Source organism: Strigops habroptila, chromosome 11 (genome assembly GCF_004027225.2).
Source record: "Strigops habroptila isolate Jane chromosome 11, bStrHab1.2.pri, whole genome shotgun sequence".
NCBI lineage: Eukaryota > Metazoa > Chordata > Aves > Psittaciformes > Psittacidae > Strigops > Strigops habroptila.
In genome coordinates, this window is record NC_046360.1 from 38,020,310 (window position 1) to 38,038,229 (window position 17,920).

Sequence of the window (17,920 nt, forward strand, 5' to 3'; positions counted from 1 at the left end):
TGCTGCTTTCCCCCCATGTGTATTTTGAGATCCTGTTTCCTACCTAAAGCACGCTCTATATGTGTTGTCAGTCTCAGGTGACAGGTACCATCAGTCACAAAGTCACTCTGAAACCAGGGGCGGGTGGAACTGCTCATTTTCAGTGTCTGGTGCACTGTTCACCTCTTCCCCGGTCTTTGCTTGCTGGCTGAGGCTGGCAGCTGCCCAGCTTGAGTTGTCCAGAGCACCACTTGTTGTACTACTTGTGAGCACAGATCTTTCTACCCAGTTTCACAGAGCCTGTATTATAAAGAACATTTTGCAAGCAACGAACTAATTGGTTTGCTAAAGAATAGATAAATCTCTGCCCTCTCCTGGCAGTGGGAGCAGTAGTCTCAGGATGCCGGTATTCCGGAGGCACAACCCTTCACAGCCCTGGCAGGGCTCTTGCTGCTGTGTGAACAGCCAAATTTATCAGTAAAAAGCCAAAGCCATCAAACATTGAGTGGGACTTTGAACAGCTCTGGCCTTCAGGGTTATGTAGGGCTTATTCAAACTTCTAAATTGGTATTTCAGAAAACTCAAAGAAAAATGGTACTTAAATTCTGAAGTAACTACATTCATCATTGCCAAGATTGTTCAAACCCCGACAGACAAAAGAAGGTTCAATTTTGACCATGCAGCAGCTCAATTCACTGGGTCTCTCCATCGTGCCATAGCACTAAAATGGAACGTGCCATCCTGCCACAGTAAAAACAGGTTTTAGAGGCGCCGAGAGTGAGTCTGATGGAGAATTGCAATCTTTTGCCTTTGGAGTCAATAAGAGTCAATAAATCCATGCTTTACAAAACAAGGAAACATATTGTGAACAGGAGACTAAGTCACCCACACGCATGCAGAGCAGGATTCCATGATTAGTCTGCAAATTGTTCCTGATCCTGGGTGATGAAGAAAGTGGGGACAGAACACAGGAAACAAGGGAAAGCATTTCTTATCTAATCTGCTTTAAGAAAACCTAACGAAAGGTTAACTGAGCTGGAACTTTAAAAAGGTCCCATGCCTATTCCCTTCCTTGGCTGTAGATCTATTTTTGTGCGGCAGATCTATTTGGCTCTGTTAATTCCAACTTATTTCTTGAGCAGTCAGTGCCAGGCAGACACACACAGGCTCCCACTATTGTTGAAATATTTTATTATAAAGCACTTCAGACAAACCTTGATTCAAAAAAAAAAAGTTCTCATCTGTAAAAGGAAACTATTTTAAAACAACATTCATAAAGAAAATAGACTGTTCTTAAGCATCAGCTTCGGTTAGAGCTCTTCTGTAATGAAATCTAAAGACAAAACCGATGGGTCCAGAGCTATTCATTTCATATATACTTGTAAAAGGGAGACTAAGGTCAGGGATCAGGGAGCATCGTATTGTTGGTGAAATAGGAATACTTGATAGTTCTGGCCTAACAGAGTCCAACATTTAAATACCTTCCAGTCCCCAAAGAGACAAATCATTAACGTTTCTCATTTGATAACCAAGCCAGCCCTGGGTAAGGGTTAAAGCCACTTGAAAGCATCTAAGGTGATCAGCTCTTCATTTCATGTACTTCTCCTGTTGATCAGCCAAGATTTTTGCAGAGGATTTGGCATCATAGAACAGTTCATTTATTTCTTCAATATGCTCTTTCTCAATGCTGTCTTTCCCATTAATCTTGGCCAGCAGGTTAGCTGGGGTCAGGAGCTGCACAGCATACCTGTGACCAAACAGAGATGGAGGAATCAGCACAAATCAGCACTTCCCAGTGAACTGAGGGTATGAAGGGGTGGGAGATATGTCAGGAAAGACACAGCTCTATCAGCAGCAAGAACAGGCTGTGGGACCCTCCAGCAGAAGAAAGAGGAGGAATACTACTTCTCTTAATGTCAGCACTGTTCTTAATACACCCCATTACTGCAGGGGAGAGGTTTGTCTCCCTGCCAGGAGTGAGCTCTCCTGCAGTGTTTTTAGACCCAGCCACACTGTGCTCAACTCACCTTAAGGTTGTTTTGGTACCGATTTCCCCTAAGTGGTTTAGGGATTCTTCGCTAATATTAATTCCTTCTGTCTGAGCACGAAGTTTTATGATCTGTTGGGATGAAGGAGTAAGTGAGGTACCAGTGCAAACAATCAGCATGCTAAACCCCTTAGCTCAGGATGTGGAAACTGCCGACTTAGAGATGAGACATACTATAAAACAAGATGGTGTGGGGAGTTGTGCCAGTGTAACTTACCACTAAACTAGAATTTGTATGATTCTAAAGGTTTGAATAGGCAAATATAATGTTGAAAAACTGATGATCACAAAAGGTATGTGAAGTGACACTTGTGGACTACTAACCCTTCATAATTCTGCATGGATAGCAAAATGTATTGACTAATAGGAGCAGAATATGTGAACTAACACAAGAAAACAAAAGTGTGCAAGAGTAAGTGAGGCAGCTGGAGTCTATGGACGCCAGTTCCTGCATTCTGCAGTGCATCACTGCTGCTGTACAGCAGAGCCCTCCAGAAACCATACAGAAAGCTACACCCCTTCCTTAGCAGCTCACAACACGCTTCTTATTCAATTGACAAGAAGATAGTAAAATAAATCAAGAAGTTACTTTGTATGATTCACCTATTCCTGCAAGAAGAAAAAAAAAAATCACTAAGAAGAATCTAATCTTTCCAGAACAGTCTGAGGCTTGTACCAGTTTGAAGATCTTTACAAAGTTGGAGAGCAAGATATCACCAATAAGCCCGAGCATATATAAAGCTGTAACAAAAGTGGCACGAGTCTCTCGGCAGTCGGTATTACCAGCTGAGTGATAAGGGGCAGACTGGATAATGATGTTGTGTTGTAGTGCTGAGATAACTCTGGAACTGCAAGCCTCATATAATACAGGTATTTTTCACTTTGGCAGCTTTGTAAACAAGATATCAAGAAGCTCTCGTTTAAATTAAAGCCATAAAAATGCACTCAGGGAGTCCGGGCAAGGAACAGCGGGAAGCAGAGGGGCTTGAGATGGCAGGAAGTCGGGCTAAGATATTAATACTGAATATTGGCAATGCTGCTGCACTGTGCAATTTCAGGCTGAGGGGGTTTTTCTATCTTTTAGATCACCTAAACATAACCTTCCCTTCATTCAAATACTACTTTATTCTCTGCCTGCTAGAAACAAGGTATCTCGAACGCCACATCTTATTCTGCCTCACAAACAAACATCAGCAGTGAAAGCTTATTCCTAACATGAAATAGAAATAGGAGCAGAAATAGAATTATGGATGTCTTCATTTTTACACCCCTCCCAGCTGTATTTAGTTAGAAATGAAAATGAAGTGTAAGAGCTCCTCCTCTGCTCCCAAGTGGAAAAGTCATTCAAAAGCCTTAATTTAGGGGGAGATGAGATACCTGACTCTGGGAGCATGATTTATAGGATATAATGTCTGGACTCTTATTTTTACCTTTAGGAAATACTACTTGAAACACTTCCCTCACCCTGGGGAGGGTGGAAATCACAGTTACTAGCTCTTCTGAAAATCAGCAGTTCAGAAACTAGCTCTTTTATCAGCATTACTATCTATCTGCATGATACTACAGCACACTAGGCAAAAAGTAACTCCGAGTACATACTCCTCCTACCTTAACTCCACAAAATGCACAGAGAGAGTAGGGAAGTCAAGACAAGAGTCTTTAACATCCCCACACTGAGTGAAAATCACGCTGTAAGATTTGTTTTGTATACAGTCAGAACATAATGGTATTATTAAATCCCTGGGCTGCTTCTCCTGTGATTTACACCATAATGCTTTCAAGTGGCCTTTTAGGTACAAAAACCCATCCTGAGAATGGCTCACAGGAGCCCTGCATGAAAAGCTCCTCAAACCAAGTGAAATGAAGCTTTGCCTCCACATTTATGTTCGATAAATGCCTCGGCTTCACCTTGGCACTTATCCAGCAGGAGGAGACTATTATCTGGTGACAACGCTCTCCTCCATTGACACTATCTCTTAAATAATACAAAGAATTGACATGATAAACCCTAATGTCTTCTGCATTGTGTCACTTCACAGCATTGACACTAATGAGGGGGGATCTTTGACACAATGCATCATAATGGCACCAAGCAGTAGAATCGATACATAATACATGGGGATGGCCCCACAGGAAAAGTTTCAGTTCAGAAGTCTCTCTCTGCACTACTTACTGTGCTCAAGTTTCCAAACTGGAACAGGGACATGAAAATCTTCCCAGTTTCAGGTGACAGCCCTAGTAGGTTAAAGCTACAGTGCAGGGCATAGAGGCAGTGCAGGAAGTTGCATTCCTCGATACCTCTCATCTCTTCCATAGAATAGCCTGAGGTCTAGGACCAAAGGTCCCAAGATGTGACACTTCATCTCATGCCAACTGAAAAAGCACTACCTGCTGGAACCTGCAGATTCTATGGAAAGCACATGTGTGCAAGAGATAAGGGCAGCTAACAACTCATGCTGTTCCATGCAAGTGAGATGTCACTTTCAGCTCTAGATAAACTCACAAGTGGGTGGAAATCAGACAGCTTACTGTAACTGAGTACTAAAGCAGCGTGCATTTAGGAAATGGTAAGCCTTCTGGCACAAACCCTGGGGGGCACAGAGTTAAACAACTCTATAGTAACAGAATATGTAAAACCACAGCACTCCTCCCAGTAGACTAGAATTCTGAGGTCTCTTTACCAGTTCTCTTACAATGCTGTGCATACCTGCTTCATTTCTTGGGGTGTATACAGCATGGTTCGGATAATCATTACTCTATCCAGCAGATCCAGTGGTATTCCGTGAGGAGACACTACATCCTCTGTGCCCCTAAAAGAGAAACCAAATAGAAAAAGATCAGATACTACTCTTTGAGTTCAGTCCATTGATTTGACTAAAATCAGTACTAAGTGACTACACATCTACTAGTTTACATTTTTTGTGTCTCCTTCCCACAGAGACAGGAAACATTCTAGTCTGAAGTTCATACTGGACAGCCTGAGGGAAACAAATACCTGGAGCTCTCAGACATGCCACTCAAAAATAGGCAGAGGTGGTGCTTTCCTGCATTGTATCTTACAGTACAGTCTTAACTAATGTTCCAAGGTATCTTCCAGCACGGAACAAATGTATTCTCACTAAGTTGTTTAGCGATATCAACAGAAATTATATACATTATCCATTTGGAGAACATCCCCTCTTGCTGAGCAAGCCACTACTGTGCTCAATGCTTCCCCCAGTCCCTCCAGTGAGTACTGCTCTGGTTTACACCCCCTGCCTGAAATCCAGCAAATGGAGGTCTGTGCAGGAAGGATAGCGGGGTGTGTAGACCCCCAACCATTTTATCTGCTTGATGTATAACACCCAGTAGCAAAGCCTGCAGACACGTCTAGTCGAGGTTTTCCAAGCCCACCAGGATTTGCTCTGAAGTCAAGAGTGAAAGATAACCAGATTTCATGAGATCTATAGAGATTGCAGGTGAAAACAGTAAAGTGCTGGCAGAGAGCTACATTTCTAAGTTCAGTGCTAGTATTTAGGCACTGCAGCTTTGGCCATAGTCCTCCTTAGGAAATGAATCAAAATGCCCTGCAACCATCTGCTGTACTCTTGAGTAGATGGTGTTCTCTCCTCTGAAATGATTCCTTCTCTTCCAATTTACAGAATCAACTATACTAGCTATACAATTAATTTTTAACCTGATCCTTTAAGAGCCATCAGCAAGCAAATCAGAGCATTGCCAACTTCCTTTCTTAAATCACTGTTTTTTCATAACAAGATCTGCAGTGAATCCATACAGACAGATCTCTACTTTTCCAAGACAGCCTATTTATGCTTTTGCCAAGGGAGATCTGCAATGTCCACCTTAAACATTTCTGAAGGGCTTATCACCTTCACTTCTAAGCAATGCAAACAGAGAAAGATTAATACCAGATGAGTCACTAAGAGGGAAAGGAATAGCTGGTTACACAGCTGAATTAAATCAGTTTTAAGGGAAGCAATCATTGACAGCTTGCTTAGACATAATTAGACCTAGACCACAAATTAGCAGAACTTCACAGAAGAATCTGCAAGAGGAGAGCACTTTTACTGAACATGCAAAGAATGCATTGTGTGGGTGCTAAATATTGAAGTGGAGGCACGAACTGGAGTGGAGATGAAAAACAAGTTAGTTGGCAAGACCAAAGAATCACAGAAAGCCAGACCAACATAGTAGGAAAGAATGAAGAGCAGGGAGAGGCTGAACTGTGACACGCTTTAGCAGTGAGAACAGGAAGCTTAAGTCTGATGCAACGAGGAGAGCAAACAGCAAAATAATCCAGAAGCAGCAGGAGACTATATTAGAGGTTTGTAGCTCTGGTGCTTTTGATGTCCCTAATGTAAAGCAACAGATGTGTTGAACTATCCACTGAGAAAGGTAATTGTTACAGATCACCCAGAAAGACAATTCAGAGGCTGTTAGAGAGATGTGTCAGTGGAAATAAAAGGAGGAATTCTACTCTGCTTTAACTCAGTCAGCCTAGCATTAAATGCTTGTCCCATCAGGAAGCATACAAGCAGTTCTTGAGCACTGATGCAGCCTGCAAACCATGCAGGGGATTAGCACAGGTGTCACTATCAGAGATAAAAGCCTTCAAAGATTCTAACTCTACCAGTACAGGTAATTCCAAGGTTTATGGATGAATGCAAACTGGGAAATTCAAGTTTAGACATCATACCTGATAACGCAGTTTCCTCGATTGGAAGCAAAGATGACAATGGGGGAAATGGAAGATTCCAGCGCTCGGTGCAGGTACGTGAAACATTCAATATCCAGCATGTGAACCTCATCTACAAAGAGCACACCTGGGACTAGCTCTGCAATGCCTTGATCGATGTATTTATTTACCACCTTATTTATCTCTCCTCGAAGTTTGTCTGGAACAAAAAGAAACCGTTAGTTGTTCTGCTAGTGAACTATAGCTCTGTCTGAAAGGCTTAAAGCAAGTAAAATTCTCTTTGTATTCGTTCACGGTTTAGTATCTTACCACCACAGGGAAAATCTCTGTGACACTAAAATTCTGTGGCATTCAGCCCTGTACTGGGGACACATCCGTGCAACAAAATATTTCTACACTGAACTTCTCACACTGAACTGGGGTCTTTCCCCTCATATGGCTTCTGAAAAACTACCATTTTTGTGAGATTGGGGAGTTCAGTGGGAGGGAAGTCAGTCAAACCTAACTTTAAAACATGAAACTTAAAGTTTCCAAGCATGGCTGAAAAGAACATCACTGAAAGAGTAAAATACTGCTGCTGTTTAAGTTGTGTTTAGCAAAAAGAGAGTGCTATATAAATGTCTGTGAACATATGGATCTCAAAGCTATGCAAGATGTCACCTTGATTAAATCTGACATCAGAATAAGCAAAGTGACCTCCGGAACAGACAAAATACTTCAAAAGATCACCATTCATGTTAGGTATTGAAACAGACTTTGATCTAAATTTAGATAGTCATTTAGTGAAACATCATTTCTTCCAAAGCAAGAATGAGAACAGATCTTCCTGCAGATACTGCTTTTCTCCAATGATCTGTAGGTAGGAAGAGCAGCAGTGCATTTAGAGCACCAGGTCACTAGAGAGCTGCTGTAGAAGTGTCCACATCAAACCAAGGCTGGAGTCTTTAGAAGCTGTTTTTCTATTCCACAGAGTTTCAGTGTGGTGGCTTCACATAAGGACACATCCTCACAGTTTTTTTTAGATTGTGTTTGCTGTTGCTGTTTGGTTTTGCTTTTTGTCAAAAGCATGAACCTCACACTCTGGCAAGACTGTTTTGAGAAGGGGGATGGCACTGCTGTTTTGACCTCTTTCTCCCCAGGAAGATGGGTGCACAGTACAGTATATGGTTTATCACTGTAAGTATGAACCAGTAACATGCTGTCCTGTTTCCAGCTATTGCAATTCTAATGGTTGTAGCACTACTTTTAGAAATCTGAGTATTTATGAATAAATATTACACAGACATTCATTTGGAGATGCTGCATAAGTAACCCTATTCTTAATCCTTTTCTAACTGGCAAACATATAAGTTACGTTGGTCCAAAAATACCACGCAGGATTCATACCAGTAATTTCAGTTTTCTTCGGCTTCATCAGTTGTCCCATCATAGAAAGGATGTCTTGCCCACCCTAGGAAAAGAAAGTCACAGGTCAGCTACGAGGTCTTGCAGTGAACACATACCTTGAGAATTTTATAATGCAGGAATTGGTTAAAGAAGTTGTTTCTTGCAGTTAACTTGATTCTTTATCTCAGCAGTGGCTGATAATCTGTCAAAGGCTAGGTCTCTTCACTGCAGCAGTATTCTAAACATCCTCATTTAGAGATCTCCTCACTCTTTCTTTAGCCCTCTTCATTTGGAGAACACAGAAAACCAAATGAAATACCCTCTTTTAAAAAGGTTTTCATAGCAAAGCTCAAAGGACTGAAATTGTCAGGGAGCAGAGACTTGGACTGCCTGCATGCACAGCTGGTGCTCAGCCTGTCAACATAGGAACAATTATTCTCAGTTATAAGACTTCTGAATAGCATGACTTTTATCAGGTAATTTCTTGTTGGATGCCAGCCTTTCAACCTGTATTGTTATACAGGTGGCTTTTGTTTATGACACAGATGGAATTCCCTCACTACAGGGTGTACAGCAAGGAGTAATTATCTTATTTCAGGGGTTTTTCTGCTGCAGTATGTTCAGAAATCTACTGAGGTCTTCAAGGTGTAACACCTACTGCTTTTCTGACAGTGGAATCTTTAAGGTTGATTTAGGACAGCTCAGCTTTCTACATCTCCTTGATTATTCGAGTATCCACCACAAATCTATGTCAAGTAATTTTTCTGTGAAGACTTCATCTGTGCTGTCATACCTGAGGTCGAGCATTGGCCACATCCAAGTCATGCAGGGTGACATCCTGAATAATTTCCTTTTTCTTGTGCACATCACCCTTTGGCAAGGGAACATACTCTTCAGCTTCAAGGTCAAATTCCGTGGCATAGATATCACACCTGCCTTGCCTCTGAGGAAAGCAAAGAAGAGAAACCCAGGTACAGAAGTAGTTTCAGTGCCAAAACCTTGAGTGACACAAACTTGATAAAGGGCTTAGTTTGCAATTCCACTCCTGACCAGCTCCAGCTGACAATTCACGCATCCAACTCCCTGCTTAGCAACAGGCATACCCTATCTATTGATCAAAGCTCAAAAACTCTGTTGAAAACCCCCTGGTATTTTCAGCTGTAAGAATATTCTACTCCTCTCTCCCCTTCTTTTAACCGTATGCAATTCCTGCTAAAGGACAAATCTAGCAGATTAACTAGAGATTGGGAGAACTGTTCAAGACTCCTTTGTAGGTGGGTGATTTATTATATGATACAAAATATTATGCTCATCCATTAAACCGCAAATATCACTGTACACTACTTTCTACATCAGATATGAAAAGAATGCTAACTAATGCAGTATTCCCTTCTTCATGTATATATCTTGGGGAGAAAATACCACAGAGATAAAAGAAAGATTAAATGCACTGAACATGTCAGCCTGAAAATAACTAAAGTTGCTTGGTTTGTCCCCCCTTCCCTTAAAGATGTCTTGATCTTATAGAAAAGAAAACTCATCCAGACAGCATCAGTGATAGCTTCCTCACCAAATGACCTTAACTGTGAACCAGATCACCGTGTTCTTTCGGCACAAAAGAGAATTCTCTCTCCAGATAAGGAAAACACCGGGCTCTTTTAGAAACTTCCATGTAACCACTGCATGTCAGTTAAGGTTAACAAACTGAAGAGCCTTCTGACAAAGGCAGGGAAAGGTCTGCAAGAATACATACACCTGCATCAAAGTGCAGAACTTGTCTTTTACCTTGACGGCTCCACTGTTTGCTTCAATATAAATAACGTCACCGGTTTCCACTCGCTCCTTCTGCAGGCTTTCAAATATGCTGGGGTCCAGCTGGAGACAGGCAAATACCAGAGATGGTCAGAACAGCTCCATGGTGTTATGGTAATCAAGGAAAAGAAATCGAGTCTAAAGCTTACTCCCACCAGACAAAACTAAACTGCAGCTCCCTCCAACAGGATTTTATACAGCTGTACCATTTGGAGCAGTGGGAGAGAATGAATCTGAAAGAAGGTGCACAGAACTTTTCCTACCAAAGAAATCTGCTATCTGAAGGAAGTGATGCTAAATGCCAGGAACATAATGGTACCAGTTCCTGTCACAAAATATGTCTTTGTGTAGTGTGTATTTATCCCTAGGATGCAGCACTTCTCTTGCTTTTTAGCAGAACTGGCTGTAGAACTGAATTATGCTACTTCTTGAGTCTTTATCCTCTGCAGAGCTGTGTGAGGGAGAGTGGATGTGGAATACCTTAAATGCTTTTGTTTCTCTCAGTACATGTTTATTCACTTCTGCTCTGCACTTGTTTTCAGAATGAACAAAATGCAAGATGATACTTGACAACAAAGACAGCTTTCAGCTCTCTCCTACCGTAACTGACAGGGAAATTGAACAACACGGACAGAGACTTGTACAAGAAAACAAAGGGAAAGTGGGTCTGAGCTGGCAACATACCAGCTCCATTTCCCATTCCCTATCAAACACTCACTAGAGCACATCTCCCCATGTGGAAAGAAGGAATGTGACAGAACAATTATTACTGAAGCAGGTAAGATTTCCCAAAACCATTCTCAAAGATTCAGTTAAGAATCAGGAAAACAAAACCAAACAAGACCTTTCCTGAACATTCGTTACCATGATTTCTGAGACTCTACCAGACATACCTTCAACTGTTTGGTTCCCTTTGCAGTTTTGAGACCTATAATTACATGGCTGATGGTTTTGCCATACCCCCCCATAGGATTTTCAGTCTCACACGGAGTCAGTTCTGTGACTTCTCCTTCATAAACCTCCTTTGTCTCTTTAATCCTCAAACCTGCAAGAAATTGTTTAGAATAGTTTCAGTACACAGATCAATGGCCATACATCCTAATCTTTGGACCAAGAGAAAAGCCCTGCAAAGTAAAGAAAAAGACAGGAGAAAACAGTAACTTCATAAAAACCCTTATGTTTTGGCAATTCAGTTAAAGATAACAAACTGATGAACAGGTATTGTGTTAGAACCTGGTAAAATTAAGAAGAGGTTAATGCATCATTTAAAATGTTTTTCAAGTGAAGAGCAAAAGGTGAGCTGGATTCATTTTAGCAGAAACTGCTATCATCCAAATTCGAAACTACTTTACAACAGCTGACAATGACATCCTGTTTCAGACAGCCAAGCAATCACCACAGCGTCTGGTATCTTCTATTCTAGTCACAACTATTGTAATTAACCAAGTTATTTAAAACTGATGAATACTATAGAGCTGAGGAGTTGTATGGTCAGACTGTTCCAAAGAAAACCCACCATCATCACCACCACCACTACAATTATGCAAACATTCTAACTCCATAAAAGTTCAAAGTACCCACATCTGAAGAGACTCTATAAAGTATTTTATGAGACACACACGTGCCATGCCAAAAATAATGAATGAGCTGTAACAGGATATAAGGAAGTCATCCTGCCCAGTCTGAGGCTACTGGGACTTGATAAAACTTTCCTTATTCCATAACTTTTCATTTTGCTTTGAAATAGATCAGATACTTCACCAGTAATCCTGAGCTGCTGAGAGGGGAATATAAAGAACTGAGGAACACGAGTCTGTCTCCCTCTACTGGACCCAGATTAAGGCTTGGATTTGAAATGAGAGGAATAGGTTAATTGTGGATGACACGGTAATTTCTTGGTGAGAAATGTTTGCTTTCTCTTATTTAGCACCACATACAAACTCCTCTAGAACCTTAATTTCAGTCATTTTTTAAAATGTTTTTCAGATATGTCAAAACATCAGACAAACAATGAATGAACCCTTGAGTTATACACCTGATCCAGACCAGGCTGCATCACACAGGCTGCATCTGCAAGGAACATGAAGCAATAAGGGAACTTGTACAGGAGAACTGGACGTTCACAGGTTTGTTTTTCCTTTCTGTTTTGTTTTTAAACTTTCAGCACAAGCTTTTTTCTGCTCTGAAAAACTGGAAGCCCATTTATGTTTGGGGTATACCTAAGCATATCTTCCAGTTTTATTTCACCTGAAAAGAATCCAATTCACACACTCAGAGTCTGTTCCACAACACAAACCAAAGCCAAGTCAGTGAGGACAACCTAGAGACTTGCTTCTAAAGCACGCCTCTAATCTAAACTAACGTGCTCATATAGATATGTCTATAGAAAATATTTACAGATGAACAGGATCTGAAGAAAGGTAATTGATGCTTTGAACTTGCTGCTGATTACCCTTTGTTTTTAAATGAATCTGCATGTATTGACTACAAACCTTACTCTCAAAGGAGTTCTTAAACAAAGACATCTCCTACTTACAAATCAGACACGTGAGTTTTGAGAAGGTAGCTTTGGGCTATTTCACGTTTGGGTTCAATAGCACTATGTGGAGTTAAGTAGTGCTTGTTTGATTTACTGGCAGTTACAGTTTGGAGACACAGGGAACAGATATGCTCTTTTAGTGGCTATCCAGCAGTTATTTTTTACTGCAACTGAGCTCTAACATTAGCTACTGTCATCATCCCTGCCAGCTGCTAATAAGCTCTACACAGGATTCATCTCTCTCACATGAAGTTTTTTTAACCTATACAATTCCATCTTCTCATTTCTCACTTTACCCTTTTATGTTTCTTACATATTATAAAATCTCCACTATACCCCAAACAGCCCTTGGCCATGAGGCTATGTCAAGTCTGTTATTGAAAGACTCTCAGCAATAAAGATTCTGTAAACTCAGAGTTACTCCAGTTTCCTTATACAATGACAAGTCCAAAAGAGTCAGACTCTGTTGTTTCCATGTAAAAAACTAGTGTTAACATCTATGATAATTTTTATAAGATGAGGTAGCTAAACCCCCTGAGAGTAAAATGCATAATACGACAACAGATGATGCGTACAGAACCTGCTAAAGGAATCGTACAAAAACCACTCACAAAACCTAAAAGAATACTTTAGGTACTGATAGCCACGTGAGCTGAAGCTTCTCTTGCACCCCGTCACACTGACAATACACTGTGCACACAAAATCATGCTTTTACAAACACACCCTTGTAAATTATTCATCTACCAAGCAGGGAAGCTAAAACATACCTGACATTTAAACACAATTGGAAAGTGTTCCAGTACAACTACTGGTGGTTACTGATCCTTTAAAATATTTCGGAGGGGTTTTTTTGGTACACTGATAAAAATATTCAATAAGGGTTGTGTTATGAAAATGTGACATGGAATTCAACAGAAAGGAATAAAAGCAGTTCCATCTTTCATTAGCACTAATATTTGTTTAGAAGCACCTCCCTACTGACATTTGGGGAATGCAGGGAACTAACAATGTAGCTGGCTGTTAAACCTCAGGGAGTTAAAATACTGCTGTCTCTAGAAATGACAACATGGATGGCATAGGTTTCATCTGTTGGTTCAGGTTTCCAAATCTCTGACAGGGAACTTCATCACATCAAGGAAATTTTGCAGACTACAGAGTCTTTGACTTCCCTCCCCCAGGCCCTGCCAGTTACATGGTAACTGGAAGCACCAGACAAGACTGAGATCTGTTTTCTTATCAAAATCAACAGAATACTTTTGTTTCATTGCAGAACTGAGAGGAGACTTCTCCTTACTGCCACCAAATACTTAGGTGAAATCCAAGGGGAAACATGGTACAGAAACCAGTTAACTATCAATATGTTCAGTACTACAATCAGCTCAGCTATCTTTAACCAATTCTCATTCAAACAAGGGCCACTTCTAACTGCATTTATCAGCTGTCAGCAGCAATCATAGAAGAGATTTTAGATACTCCTTGAGGCTGTGTTGCAAATTTAACCGATTTCCATCAAGCTTGTAAAAGCACTCAAGAATTGAGGAAGACATGAAAGTATTTATTTTGTTGGCATGGAACTTTGTGCTCGCTGGACACTAAGTCAGACTAACACTGCCTTTGGGAGCCCCTGATTAAGCCTGTTTGCTTAGCAGGGTGAAATCACTAAAATAACAAAGGAGAGAGCATTTTTCTGTCTACAAATGTTTCTGCTAATATAAGAAACTAAAAATAGTTTTGCTTTCAGCTCTATTCAGAGGCATAGGTAAAACCAGGAGATAAACCTGGAGGATAAAACGGGAATCTGGGGAGGTAAAATAAACCTTAATACAACAATTAAATTACAGTTTATAAACAGAAGTCCTGACTGCACCAAGTGGGAAAGATTCACTAAATTAAGGTCAGCACTGAAAAAAAGAACATACAATAATCTGAAAAGCACCGTGACCACTGAGAAGCTTCTCCCTTTTAGATGACTACAAAACACCAAGTCAGTATCATGTAAGTACTTAATTCTTCTGTTTTGCTGAAACTTACCAATGGCCCGGCGGAAGTTTTCCATCAGCACTTCTGTTTTCTTAATCTCGGTGGAATAGACCTCGCTTCCAACCATAGGACAGAAGGGAACTTTGCTGCCCAGTTCCTGAGCAATAGCTAAAGCCAAAGCAGTCTTAAACCAAAAACAAACCCACAGATTAATTTTTATGAGAATTAACAAAGGATTCTTTCTGCACAAAGTTAACTTTTCTCAACTTCTCACCTTCCATACACCAACTATCAATTTAGTGTTAAGACTATTCTGCCTACCATGTATTCCTCACATATAATAACGCTCCTCCCCCCAAATCAAGTTAGACATATACAAAGTGACTTTTATCAACGACTTATAAAACACCCTAAAGAACCAATAGTGGGCATTTGAACTTGCCATCTGATACAAATGCAAAAAGCCTTAAATAGCACACGGAAAATCCACCCAAACGAATGAAAAGCTATTTAGGCTTTTAATACAAAATTAACTTTTAAGACTCTTCTTCAGTGTGTGGTGACCTACAAGAGGTGGTTTGACACTACTGATGCCTGAACACACCACTGGATACTGCCAGTGTTGATGACATGGCAAAAATCAATATATAAAACAGGAAACCATGTCACTGCACTGATGAAGGAAATTCCAGTAGGTGCAAAGCTGATGCAACCGCTCTCCTAAAATTATTTTGACAACAAATTAGAAGAAAATAGGTTTGGGAATACTTTATTTCATATAAAAAATAATGGAAAATAATACCTTGCCAGTGCCAGGAGGTCCTGCCAGCAGCACAGCTCTGCCAGCCATTTTCTTGCTTTTGATCAGTTCCACTATAACCCCACAAGCCTACAAGTTAAATATTTACACTATTAACACAAGTGTTTCTATAATATCTTTCATACCAATATTACTAAAAGTGCTTAGAAATATTTGGCTTTGTGAGCCCACTAAAAATAAAGATAATTTCAACTCTCTGCACACGAAAAGGGAGGCAAGACCAGAAAAAAACCCCCTACTTCCTACAGAATTTTATCTGACACAGATATTAAAGAAAAATTAATGGGAGGCTACAGAACTCAGCCTCAGCGCACAGCCTTCTTCCCCCCTCCTGGAGTCGCACCATATATGAAGGTTTTAAAATAAAGCAGGAAATGCGTCTTCGGCTCTGAACGGCCGATGAGCTGCAGCACCGGCCGCGGGCCAGCCAGCGGGCTGAGACGGAAGCTCCGGTCTCAACTCGCACCAAATCTCTTGACTTTTGACAAGTTCCATTGCCTCCCATACCCCAATATCTACGCCTAAACCCCGCGGGAAGCACCCGCCCCTGCCGCCGGCTGATGCTAAGTAGTAGCGGCGTAAGGACCAGCCTCGATCACCCCCACGGCTCCTTACCGGAGCAGCGCCGAAAGGCGACGACTTTCACCAACGGGACTTTCAAGCACCCCCCGCACAGACCGCACCGGGCCCGTGGGGTTCCACCTCCAGCCCCGCCGCCCCCCCCCCCCAACCCGCGCTCACCTCCCGCGCATTCTCCTGCCCCACGAGCCCGGCCCCCGCCGGCTTGGCGGTGCCGCTCTCGTCCAGCCCCAGCCCCTTGACGTGGCTGTGCGCGGCGATGCGCTGCGTCTTGGAGGTGCTCTTCACCTCCTCGATCTTCATGGCGGGACGCGCCGTCCGCACCCACCCGCGACCGACACACGCGGCCCGCGCGTTACCAAGGCTCCCGGCGCGCGGCCGCCTCCGCCCGCCCCGCCGCGCCCATTGGCCAGCGCGGAGGCGCTCTCGATGGTCATTGGACGCGGAGCATGCCTGTCATCCGCGGGGTGTGTATGTCTTTAGGGTCCGACCGCGCGTTTCCGTGTGCGACGTTTCCTGAGGGCTCGGCTGGGCGCGGGTGCTGCCGAGGAGTCGGGCCGGGAGGAAGGAGGCGGTAGGAGCTGAGCCTGGGCTGGAGGGGAAGCAGAGCGCAGACCCTCCTGGAGGGGAAAAGCAGCTTGTTCTCGCTCGGCGGATTTCTTGGCCCTACAGCGACATAAACACCTTCTGCATTCATTGGATCTGGGTCGGTGCTGGAGCCAATGCTTCTCCTTACTTCCCTCTGCCCATCCCGAGTACTCAGGCTGCCCACATTGTGCCAGGAACTGTGAGCGATGCTTCTGGAATTCTGTGCTGGGTTTGCCTTACAAAAGTAACTTAAGACTTTCCAGGGCTATTCTCTAAATCTTGTCTAAGTCTTTGTCAAAGACAGAGTAAGGGTTGTCTTCCAGGTAACAGCAGGTGCTCAGTGTTGCTCACTGACTTCTAGCTTTCAGTGTAATAGCAAAATAATCCTATTCCATGTGCCTAAAGCCTTTATGTAAGCATCAGAGTTTTTAACATGTGCTGTACCTATGACATATGTTCATCCTGAGCTCTGACCTACTGAAATTCATTGTGATTTTTTCACTGAAATTCCCTGTGCTGAGGCACTGGCACAGGGTGCCCAGAGAAGCTGTGGCTGCCCCATCCCTGGCAGTGTTCAAGGCCAGGTTGGACACAGGGGCTTGGAGCAACCTGCTCTAGTGAAGGTGTCCCTGCCCGTGGCAGGGGTTGGAACTGGATGAGCTTTAAGGTCTGTCCCAAGCCAATCTATGAAATGAGGAGAAATACTCCACTTTCTCATCATGTAGTTTCGTGGCCTCACAAACCTTGCCCTTGTTTTATCAAGTCTGTGACGCTACAGCTGTAGCTGTTCTGGCTCCTACCTGTGGCTGAGCTGTAATTCTGCTGCACCTTTTACATGATGTTTAAATACTTGAGATGGAGATTGCTCACAGCGCAATTTTAGATGGGATCTGGGAACCTGCAGTTCCAGTGACTTCTCTGTGTTTGTGGATATTGGGATCTCTCTCTCAAAAACAAAAAGCTTTCTTCTCATGGATATATAGCGTTTGATTATAAAACTATGGCTGTGTCTACACTGTTCAAGGCCAATGGATTAACATGGGATGATGCAGGATTGTTGGCCTGGCTTTCCTAGGCACTGCCAGGGTGATCTGCAAAAGCAATCCTGTGGGGGTACCAGCTGGGAGAGTGGCCTTTGGGAAGGATGGGGGTTACAGTTCAATTTGCAGAAGCCCAGTGAACAAGATATATGCTATTTGTAACCGTTTTGTCTAAGAACTTCCGTGAGTTCTGTTACAAATGTCATTCAGCAAAGACTTTGCTGTTTGTTGCTTTCTTTTTCTGTTAATTGTTCTGTCAGTTTATGTTTACATAATCTAGTTTAAACTTGTAATTGCACACATGTGTAGTTCAACACCTTTGTAAGGGTATCCTGTTATACAGCTGTTTAGCTGGAATTTCTGAAGCTAACAAATATGAGCTCGCCTTTAAATAATTAAAAAAGTGTGTACACTATTGGACTCCATACATCCTCTCAGGGTCATATTAGTCAC

General features: G+C 42.2%; 1 protein-coding gene across 1 annotated transcript; it reads right to left on the reverse strand.

The window, feature by feature from the left end:
- Positions 1-1,149: 1,149 nt before the first annotated feature.
- RUVBL1 (RuvB like AAA ATPase 1) lies at positions 1,150-16,240 on the reverse strand. The gene is made up of 11 exons (XM_030501585.1): positions 16,002-16,240; positions 15,243-15,329; positions 14,492-14,624; positions 10,814-10,965; positions 9,894-9,983; positions 8,902-9,051; positions 8,109-8,172; positions 6,723-6,921; positions 4,734-4,836; positions 2,007-2,098; positions 1,150-1,726 (listed from the first exon to the last, which is right to left on the reverse strand). The coding sequence occupies exons 1-11, from the start codon at positions 16,140-16,142 to the stop codon at positions 1,567-1,569; spliced, it is 1,371 nt and encodes a 456-aa protein (XP_030357445.1). The 5' UTR covers positions 16,143-16,240; the 3' UTR covers positions 1,150-1,566.
- Positions 16,241-17,920: the final 1,680 nt, after the last annotated feature.